The sequence below is a fragment of the Sinohyriopsis cumingii genome, chromosome 18 (genome assembly GCF_028554795.1).
Source record: "Sinohyriopsis cumingii isolate HCF-2022 chromosome 18, ASM2855479v2, whole genome shotgun sequence".
In the NCBI taxonomy this organism is placed as follows: Eukaryota; Metazoa; Mollusca; class Bivalvia; order Unionida; family Unionidae; genus Sinohyriopsis; species Sinohyriopsis cumingii.
Genome location: NC_142978.1, coordinates 85,404,266 through 85,416,011, shown reverse-complemented (window position 1 = coordinate 85,416,011; position 11,746 = coordinate 85,404,266). Strand labels below are relative to the sequence as shown.

At 34.9% G+C, this 11,746-nt stretch overlaps 1 protein-coding gene across 1 annotated transcript in view; it reads right to left on the bottom strand.

The window, feature by feature from the left end:
* Positions 1–4,824: 4,824 nt before the first annotated feature.
* Positions 4,825–11,746, bottom strand: part of LOC149777207 (protein PIF-like) — a 38,653-nt gene continuing 31,731 nt past the window's right edge. The window contains exons 10-11 of the mRNA XM_089942820.1: positions 6,839–6,927; positions 4,825–5,175 (exon numbers count right to left, since the gene is read on the bottom strand). Of these exons, the coding sequence (XP_089798946.1) occupies positions 5,116–5,175; positions 6,839–6,927 (149 nt within the window). The 3' untranslated portion in view covers positions 4,825–5,115. The remainder of the gene's footprint in view (positions 5,176–6,838; positions 6,928–11,746) is intronic.

The following is an 11,746-nucleotide window of genomic DNA, read 5'->3' as shown; positions in this document are numbered from 1 at the left end:
TTTCTTTAAAGCCATTCGAGCAGCAGTTCCAACAGCACCAAGTGCAGCTGCTTTTGCTACAGATGGAGCTGCAGCGACTATTAACCCTGGCATAGCTGCAAGAAGTGGAAATATACCACCTGTTGTAATTGAGTCTTTAACCGCACCAGCAGAAAGATGGAGTTTGACGCCTGTTTTTGATTATTTGGCGCTATTGAAATCGCTGTGTTGACGTTCTGACAAGGAAAGTTTATTTTGACCACCTGTGATCCGATCTTCTTTAGTGATATTTTTATTCCGCAGTTCTTCGCTGAACTTTATTGAAGCTTTGGAATCTGACCAGGAGTCAAACTGACACTAGCATGTTGATTTCACATTATAATTATCTTGAGTGATTTAATTACGTGTTTTCTACTTCAGCATCAATAACTCATTCGTCCACCAGTACATTCAAGTAACATTGCTTTATCGCTGATTATAACTGCAATTCCTCTGTAATTACCACCAGCACCTGGGTTTACTCGAGCTTTAAAATGAATATCAACGACATATTGTTTAAATAATTATATATGCTCCAATGAAAAGTAATAGAACGGATACAGATTCGTAAAATCTAATTGATGTTTGTAAACCAGTATCTATATTTTGATCATGTTCCATAAACGTCATTAATCGATGATATGCACGTGAAATGTTATTTTCAAAATTTACATAACATCTTCAGATGGTTCTTGATGTCCATTTATTCGTAAGGAAACTTCACTAACATTAAATTTGTCAAATATCATAGGACTCCGTGTTTGTGAATGCAGTCGTTCAGCATCTTGTAAAGCAATACATATATGCCTCATTGCAGAAACTTTGTTGTGATGCAATATGCCATGCAAATAACCCAGCAATATTAATCTGAATGCTAACTGTCGTTACTGTCAACCATGATAACAATGCTTTATCGCCTCAATTCATAAAACTCACTCACTTTTGTTCTTCAGCATCTGCAGGAGTCATTACTGGCATCCACAGTGAAAGTTTTGTTAACATTACCGGCATCACCAATAGGGTGCCAGAGTGCACCATCGTCGGTAATTTTTCTTACAAGTACAATTTCGCTCCAAAGATAACTTTTCTGACATTTCTACAAAATCAAAACATGCGATTATGGAAATGCGCATGAAAATCTACGATTACCACACGACATTGATTTATGTGTAGCAAAGAATTGTGTAATTTGCATTGATTGATACAATTGCTGGCCCATCAGCTGCTCCTGTAGCGGCTCTTACATTACTCTCATCTTCCCTGACGTGTTCAGGATGATTAGATGTATCTTTAGCAAACACCGTGGATGGGCCGGCTGAACTCGAGTAATCATCGCTGTATCTTGCAAGGTCAAGAATTGTTACAGCAACATCAACATTTTTTTTAATTGTTTCAATATTTCTTCCCTCAATCATGTACGTAGCGCAATCAAACAACACCATAATACCATCGTTAACCTAACCAACTCTAACATCGGCTCCATATTCAGTATAAGGTGTTCTTAAAATTTCACCTACTTCAATAAACGCTTCAGCAGGTAAAAAATATCTGCTTGTATCTTGAACTTGTAATTCAATTCGACCACGCTGATCTGGTTGTCGTGCGTCATAAGAATCATATTGATAATCGCGTATAGATTCATCTTTGAGAATTGGTGCGTCTATACCGAACGCTGGATCGGATACACGTTTGGATATTTTATTATAATCGTTATCGTCTAACACGAAGACCACTTCATTGCTATTAAACTTGCCGGTATATTTGTTTCTTTTTCTGACTGGGGTATATTTGCCAACTCTTAGCTTTTATTTGCAGCTTGATTTATTATTTTACTGATATTTGCATGCATAATTTCAGTACTGGGTAATTTTACTGGATGTGGCTTTTTTGTACTAGTCGAGTTTACCTTTCTTTGATTGATGAAAATGCTTTACCAGCAACATTACCAACAGCACCAATATCTTTATCGCGAATAGTTTCAATAGCTTTCATCCCTAATTGTTTTGCAATCGGTGTTTCTTTTGGAGCCATTCTCTTAAATAAACTCTGAACAACATCACCTAGTCCATCTCCGTAAATCGCTTTGTTGTTGTTGTGGGGTTTAACGCCATTTTTCAGCACACGATAGGCCATATATGGCGGCCAGTATTAATGGTGGAGGAAGAAACCGGGAAAACCCCGGAAAGAACCACCGACCCACGAGAAGCTACTGGCATGCTTTCTCACATGTCTACATTGGCTGAATCTGAGACTCGAACCGGCGCAGACAGAGGTGAGATGGCAGTGATCCGTAACGGCGAACGCTTTAGACCACTCGGCCACTCGGGGCCCCTAAATCGCTTTGTAAGTTGGCAATCATGAGTTTACTACCCCAACTATTACATGCCCACGTTGAGCAGTGTGTATAATCATTTTTAAATTACATGCTGAATAATTGTTTTCAGTCGCTTGAGAGAATGATAAATGTTGCGATCCATAACACCATCTGTAAACAATATTCGGCAAATCTCAGTATTTCAATAATAATTTCTGGAGAATTATTTCATGCACGTTTTCCACCGATCAGAATTTCTAGTCGGTCAACATCTGCAAGAACACTGTCAGGACAAGTAATAAGACCACTTCCTTCAGTAGAAAAACCACTTCCAGTAGCACAGGGAGACGTATTAGATTTTATATCACAAAATTCTTCTTCAGAAGTATATGGAATTAATAATGAACCAAGAACATCTTTTTCTTTAACAGTTTTTTAGTTCATAATAATTCAAGTCCATTTTCTCCTTTTCATCTTTTTACATGACGGAAAAATTCATGATAATCACGGTCATATTTTTAAGTATAGAATATATATCTTTAATCCAATCATCTTCATTTTGCCAAGATCCAACAAAATTAGGTTTTGCATATTTTGCAGTGTCATTATATCCCCATGCGGCAATTTTTACTGCATTATCATTTTTTATATGCAAGATCAAAACCTTTAGTTGTAAATCTATTTTTAATATTAATTAGTTCTGGAGGTTTTATAGGAGTTTGTGATTTATGTTTTTGTGTTTGAGGAATTTGTGAAGGAGATCGTGGTTTTTGTGATTTTTGTTTTTGTCGTTCTATTTGTTGCTACGGTGGAGGAAGTTTATATGAAGGTTCTTGCTTAGGAGGTTGCGGTGGGAAGGTTTTGGTTGAGAAATTTGCTCCAGTGTCTTATCATAAAGTCTTATTTCATTAACAAAACTTCTTTATTTTAGGTCATTATCTCTGGCTTGTTTTTTGTTGTAAGATATACGATATACACACTTAACGAAATTACAGAAGCATAATTATGTTTAAAAAATTTAGTCTTTTCAAAAATGGCTTTAAATATCTCCATCGGCAAATCTTTTTCTTTAATATTTTTAAGTTGTTCAGTAAAAGCTTCTTCAACATTTTCTTTCCTTTACTAGGTTTGGGTGCAATATCTTGTTTTATTTCACTAACACCTTTAAGTATTTCTTCATCTACGGGGGAGGATGGGCAGCTGCTATTTCAGTTGGAAGATCTTTTGAAATCTTTTTTTGTTTGGTTAGTTCTTTTTGCTATCTTTGCAGTTTGCTCAGCAGTTTGTCTTACTGCTGGAAGAAGACATTCATTAGCTTCTGAAACTCTTTCCGTAACCTTTGTAACAGGTTTAAAAAATCGTTCTTTATCTTCTGCATCTTCAACTTGTTGTTCTTGTTGTTCCTGCAGATTTTCTTTAAGAGCATCACGAACAGGAAGATATCTTTTAATTGCTTCTAATCTTTCTCGAGCTAATCTACTAGTGTAATATTCCAATATTGATATATTAATGATTTAATTACTCATACCTTTATAGCAGTAGAGAGTGTGCGACCTCAATGAAACGCCCAGCGGGTAAACAAAAACGCGCATGCAAATTTAAAAAAAACCCACTAACGACAAAGATAAAGTAACAAAACAAACTAACCCAATTAGAGAAACTCTCGGTTTTAGTTAGAGGCTTAGGTTTGGCGTTATTGACCTTATATTTTCATTTTCGTAAGAATGTATTTTTTCAAAAAATAACGTTCTAGCAAAAGGTCTGTTCACCATCTCTGCTGTTTCACAAATACACAAATTCGAAATTGACAAACACAAATAACAAGCTCAGGTATCTAAAATGACTGGCATAACCAGCAATGCGACTCTTTTTGTACCCGTCCTAAACTTCCAAATTGTTTAATAACATTTTCGTCTTGTGTGTATCTATTTTCCCTCAAAGAACCCAACAATCTGCTTTTCGTATCATACGCATCTACAGAAATTATGCAGCCTAACGATCTAAAAAGAGAACGTCTAAGATAATAGGTATTCATTTACTTCAAGATTGGTACAGAATTCGGATAGGAAAAGAACAAACGAAAATTAGGGAGAAACCAACAATTAAATTGAAGCAGAAAAGGAGTCATTTGCCGATAGAATTATTCAGTTCTTCTACAAAGACAAAAAGTACAATATAATACTCAGTTTATCCGGACTTTGCGTGGCCAAATGACCATCTCATCTCTGTCCTTGTGTGCTCGAGTCTAGGGCTCGGCCAATGTGAGTATGCGAAAAAGCTGTCAGTAGCATCCATTGGGTGGGAGATTGTTGCCAGAGTTTTCCCGGGTTCTTCCTCCACCAGCTATACTGACCACCATATATAGCCTATCTTTGGTTTGGAAATGGTGTTAAGCCCCCAAACAACAATTGTTTATAGAGAAACTATGAAACCACTCAAGCGTAGTGACGTACTTTACGGTGGGATGTTATTTAAGATGAAAAATTAGAAGGTCGTAGTACATCTAAGTTTATTCATCAAATAATGATAGCACACACACACACACACACACACACACGCACACACACACGCACGCACAGAGGCACAAACACACACAATACACATGCCACACTTATACAGTATTCGTAGTATGTGAGTATAGACTAATCAGCATGCTGACAGCCAATTAATGTTCATGGAATATTTTCATTTTGACAATGAAGGGTCATGAATTGTTCTTCATCTCGTTTCTCAAAATGGCACCTGGTCTGAATTCTTCGAACCTGTTTGTTGGAACCCATGCTCTACTTGACATTTTTCAACGCATCCTTTGCCTTCTTTGGGATACAACGGTAAAATTCAAACTAAAACGAACCAAGGAATAAAAGAATATGACATGGCAAAATTCTCAATGAAGCAATATCATAAAACGATTTAATAAATTTGAACAAGTAGTGTCAAAATATATGCCGTTTGAATTATCAATCTTATAGTAAGTTCCTCATGGTTTTTTACAGGTAAATTACATCTAGTCTTTTTTTCATATGAAAATATTGTATTAACTCAGTCTCGAGTCCGCTAGCTGTCCAGTCTTTATCTTTAACTGATAAATATTTTAGCCTTACGATCTTTGTGAAATTAAGAGGGTATTCTAATTTCGTATTCATGTAACTGATTACGAAATGTACAATTTAAAATCTCAGTCAAAATGGCGCACAACAAGCAATTCTTGATGCAGCTCTAAGTTGGCACTGATAGTTTTGTATTTTGACCCCAATATATAAGGTAGAGGGCATAAGCCTTGTTTTTAAAAATTCGCACAGAACATAAATCTGAAGTTTAGTTTACATTTACTTTAGAGTTATGTTTGAAAATGGGTTGGTTTGTTTGGTGACTGACTGACTCACATTTAGACTAGCACTGTAGCTCCAATGCCTCACTTTGGCTTCAAATTACCAGCCGACTGGATTTACGTATTTATGTATATTACAGCGGTAAATATTACAAAATTGAGATGGCTAAGGGGCGATTTAAGCATGCCAATTTGTTATAAAGCCATTGAAATTTAAACATTCGCGAGGTCCATAACGATTGTCTGGACCGCCTTGTCACGTGAAAATATTCAAAACAGCTCTTTACTGTCACAAATGGACCCTAAAAGGAGGGATTTGGGGTTAAATATTGGTTTAGTGTAAAAGTTATTAGTGTTAGAAGGAATTTACACGAAAATGAAGAGCATGATTTACAATAAAAAAAGAAATGATTAATTTTATTTTATATTTCTTAAGGTGGATATATTCTTCTTTCTGCAATTTTTCTCGGTCCGATGAAAATTCATGAAAAAATTAAATTATCCATCGAGATCTTAATAATGAAACATAAAAATTTACATATATTTGCCATGTATTTAACTGATATAACCTGTATAAAACGTTACCTTTACCTGGACCAGATTCGTGCAAGGATACGCTAACCTCCCAATTCTGCATATTTAGAAGACTGTAAATAACTATAAGGATCAGGAAACCTCCTCTGTCTTAATTTTAAGTGCGGAACATCAATAACATAATACGCAACAGATCGAATACTGAAAACGGATTATTATTCATCGTTGAAGTAGTCGATACCGGCCACAACTGTGCGAATAAACAACATCGCGAGAAGTTTTAGTAAATGGAAATATTTTATATACATAAATTACATGAATAAATAGTGGCTGTGTATCACATACAGTCGCACTATCGTTGCATTTCTTGGCGAGGAAGGCTTGATATATAACAAAATGGTGATCCTTGTGTAGATGGTCGGACTTCCGAGGAATGCGTAAATGTTAAAATGTACGCGGAAATGTCCGAGATGTTCCACTTGTATCCATTTAACCAACCATTGTCTAGCTACTTTCGATAACCCTTCGACACTCGCTCTACTTTAGAAAGAAATACAAACACTTGTGAAAAGCGCACTGGCATAAAATGGTGAAGACAAAAAGGCGAGTAAAATGCGCACACTACATATTATACATATTACCTCATCGATATCTCCTTTGTAGTAGTTTTTATAAGCGTTGGTCACTGGTCGCCCAATGATGATACCGGACTGACGCTGTCCTACGATTCCTGAAGCAAATACAAGTCAGCATCAGTGTGGCGATCAACAAGGACATATTGTAAGAAAGCATGGATAATCTTAGTAGATTAAAAACGTTTTAACGAGTACGCAATATCATACAGACAGTCGTTATCATTATAGATTAGAAGGAAGCAGCGGCCTTCTCTGTCCAACTTAACATTTACAACTCGAAGTGAAATTTTCGAGCATTTGCTGTATTGAGCTAGCTGCAACGACGGATTACACTGTAACATATGCCTATTGTTACGTGTTTAGGCTCGAATAAACAGCAACATAGAAAGAGGGACAACAACAAGTTTTATAAAATTTAACAAATATTTTCGTGGGAAAATTCTGAAAAATGAAAAGAAAAAAAAAAGAGAACTTACGATTTCAAGAATCAAATCCAAAAATAATCTAAGAATGATCCACGAATTATTTTGCAAAAGTCCTAGTAACAAATGTTCTAATAATTTCAAGTTCGAATCCTGATGGAAAATCCAAGATGGATGACGATGACGTATGCTGTAGTCAGTACTATGCTTATCTACGGTTCCTTGTGGAAATACAAATAATGGCACTCCGGTGTTGGAAATCCAAATTCAATTTGTAAACAATGTCTTTCCAAAATTTCTGAGTGAGCACTCCTCAAAATATTTCCAGAGAAAAAAGGATTGATCCTTTTGAAATCCAATTGTTCTGAAGAAAATTATATCTCAAAATCTGGCTGCAACAAAATAACTTGACATCAGTATAAAAAGCCCCAAACAGAGAGATCTCTCTAAAACAAAGGTTATATTGTATTATAAAACGCAGTTTTGAAATTCCCCCAAGTTGCGAAATCAGAAAGGGGGGGGGGGTCACGTGATTATGTTATATCACGTACACAGAATATGACCTTGATTAGACCAATAATTTTCTCTAAGAAATAAAAAAATAAGAACATTGTTTGCGCTTAAACCCAAAGCCCCATCATGACCTTGACAACAACCAATCATTTCAAAATAAAAATAGAACTATGTTTACTAATTTTGAATCAAGGTCAGCATCCAGGCCAACACCTGGTGTTTACGAAAAGAATGATTCAAGTCAACCACTTTTCTGGCAAAATATCATCTCCAGTGAATAAATGTACATTATAATAGCATATAATAGAATAAAAAATTTAAAACTGACAAACAAATTCATTTAAAATAACTATGAATTAAATCAGATATACGTAACACTATGTTGAAGATAATTTTAAAGATATATATATATATATATATATATATATATATATATATATATATATATATATATATATATATATATATATATATATATATATATATATATATATTTGGTAGTCGCCGCTAAATACTCGTTACATGGTTATATACGGTCCACTTTTATGGTGAGATTTTGACTTAAATGAACTTGAACAGTACAAAAGCTGACTTTGCGGACACAGGTCACAGTTATTACTTCCGGTTCAGTACACGCTAATGTAGTTCCGGTCTAATTGGTAGAACATACTTTCCTCTCTAAGTTTGATGATATAGGAATTTTAAACAATCTAGATATTTATTTAAGGGTAGTTGTTTGTTCTTTAGAATATGATCATTACGGTTTGGCTGGCTGTGTATTTTGGCTACCGTGAACAGCAATTAATAAATCCTTGATGCTGATCTGGGTGTCAAATATGTGACCCGTTGCAAGTTGCTTTGTTTACAGTCCAGCTCTCAACAAATGCTTCATAACTTATGACAAGAACTTCACCACAGGTTCATCTTTTAAGGTACTTTATCGAAACATGTGAATTATAAGGATTTGGACACTGTAAAATTAAGTACAGAGGAATAAATATAGAAACTATATTGGCAAAATATTCGTGATCCGAGTAAACGCAGTCCAAAGAGACTTTAAACGCGAATCGATTATATGAACTGGACCTTTGTACGGAAACGAACTAATACTTATAAGAGTAAGTGCCACACGTTTGTTTTTGTTACAAAGTACTAGGTCTCGGTCTGAGAAGAGTTTTCATTTATAAAAGGCATGTAAGTAATTTCAAGAGGGAGAGAATTCAGATGAAAGGCAGTTCTCACTTTCGATGAAGAGACTCCTCTGTAATCATGGATAAGGATCTTTTTTAAAATAGAAACAGAATAATGAATTAATCCCAGAATCTTTTTAAAGGTAGTTTTTGTAGACTTGTATAAATGTGACTGATGCGTTGCATGCACCTTTCATTAACAAGGAATCAGATTATGCCATAACTTTACCTATTTACCAATATGCAAGGATAAACGAGTTGTCTGACTGTATTCCTCCAATTTTTGGCATTGATAAACTAGGCTACTCGGCCATAAACCATACTTTACTCTAAATATTGCTCGAAACAATTCTGAAGAATCAAAAGAAAAAGATGCACGCGCCAGTTTGAAATACTATTTATTTGACTGGGATACGATTCCATTTGGTGACACACTACATTTTCGTATCTTGCATAGGGTTATATTTTTAAAGAAAAATAATTTTACAGGTTTTCCTCACACGTTATACTGACCATTTAAACTACCTTGTATGTCCTATGTGTTGTTAAAAGAACTTTTAAGTCCCTTTTTTGGCTACCTGACTGATGGGTGTAATTTGGGTTATAGAGTATATAACTTGATCTTAAATTCAGATGTGCACCTGTCAAAAAATTGCCAGTCCCGCTCGATCACTTTTGCTTTCTGGACTTCCAGCGAAAATTGCAAAACAGAGCCCAAACGTTTTTACATTTGATATATTCTGTAATTCATTCATTTCACCTTTAGTAGCTGCTGTTGCCTAGTAGGGCAAAATTCGTTTTCCCTATATTAATGTGCAGGAAATTGAGCCTATGATTTGTTTGCTTCGAATTACGTTAATTAATCGTAAACCTCTATGTGGTAAAACAGGGTGAACGGTAGTACTAATACTACTAGTACCTATATTTATGAATGGGGTTATGACATCGTAGCTAGGTGGATGGGTGTTGTCGAAATGTACGGACAATAGTAATCTACAGTTATCCATTACAAACGATGATTGGTATGCTTCCCATGTTTATTTCATGTTCGCATATAAATTGATGAAAGATCGTTCATGTTCGCATATAAATTGATGAAAGATCGTATTTTAAGCTCTTTAATGTCATGATGTTATTATGCCGGGAATATATTTAAAACTTACCTGGGTATCAGCCTCGTTTCCAGCTTTAACACATTTGGAATACTCCTGTGGTTATATCGCCAATAGTTATTGGTCGCTTACAGTATCATCTATTTTACGCAGAATCATTTTATACCGCAAACTTTGTCTATTTAAAAAAGTACCAATTGTATGCACACTGAGCTAATGTTCTAGGTAAAAAGGATTTTTAATCACAATTAGCAATGAAACTGTGGTTTATTCAGATGATTTATTCTTATATCATGTAATCTTCTGTGGAAGGAAATAAAGATGACGATGATGAAGTAAGGTTGCTCCTGTAAGCGTGTGCTCGCAGAATTTTCCCAGTGGCTGCTTCCGAGCGAAAGTCATAATTTTCCCTAAAAAGCACAATATTCCGCAGGAAGTATGAAAGGTCTGTTCTGGGACCTATTCGGGTTTCCGAGAGTCGCCTTAAGAGTTCTGTGTGAGAGTGTGTGGGAAAATCATCTTACTATTTTACTACGAAGTCCATATAAGCATTGTGTAAAGAAAATGTAACTTATTGTTTATCATTTTTCCGCGAATCAAAAATTTACAGTTATTCCACGATGTCTTTGTAAATGATTGCCAGTAAAAAAATAAAACTTTTCTTTGTAAATATTGGATAGGACTAAAGCCTTTCTTAGTAAACATTGTACAGAACTTAAGCATTTCTTAGTAAATATTGGACAGGACTAGAAGCTAAATTGTGAAATATATATCTGTATAAATAAAAACCTTTCTGGGTATTTATGTTATGTGGACTAAAACAGCGTTTTTAACTTAAATATTTGCTTAAGCAGTAAATTTGTGTTCAGAAAGTATTTTCACGATCTTGTGAGGTCTAATCAAGTGTTTCTTGCAGACCTTAGTAAAATAATAATACAGTTGAATATCATCATCATCATCATCATCATCATCTTCGTCATCATCATCGTCATCATCATCAGTGCAATTTTGAGTATGGAGCAAATTAGTATTTCTCAAAGCTTTTTCCAATATTTATTTATTATGTTGTAAAGCTATTGAGTGTTTCTCATGGTTTTGTACAAATGCTTTTCGTTATCATCGTTATAGCCATTGAGTGCTTCTCGAGGATCGGTTTGAAGTTAATCCTTATGAATTTAATTAACTGTTGCCCAGTGTTTCTAAGTCTAACACTAAGCAATAGTTGATATAAAATCTGAACATTATAAGCTTTGATATTTGTAAACGTTTATGTCAACTTTATCATAATAAACTATTAACTAAATTATGTTTGTCCAACTACCAATGTGATATTAAATCAATGCGTTCATGTTTAGAAGTGATAACCCTGATATGTGAATCCTGAAATTTTACTCCTTTAAGATTTTGTGACTTAATAAATCATATGGAACTTAAATCTGAGTCAGCCTTTCATCCCTTGTCCCATTCTTATCGTAAGGATTCCCCACTTCATCAGAAAATCACAAACCTTTCTAAGGAGAGTTTATCGGCCACAGAAAGCATAGTGAGTCATTGAATCGTCACCAAATTATCGGTCAGCACTATCTAGTAACACTATTCTAATAACTGCTAGTGTACTTTAGACTAATTCAGGTTGATTTTTCGAGAAGATTCGGGTAAGCTGTTTTTGGTTAGCTG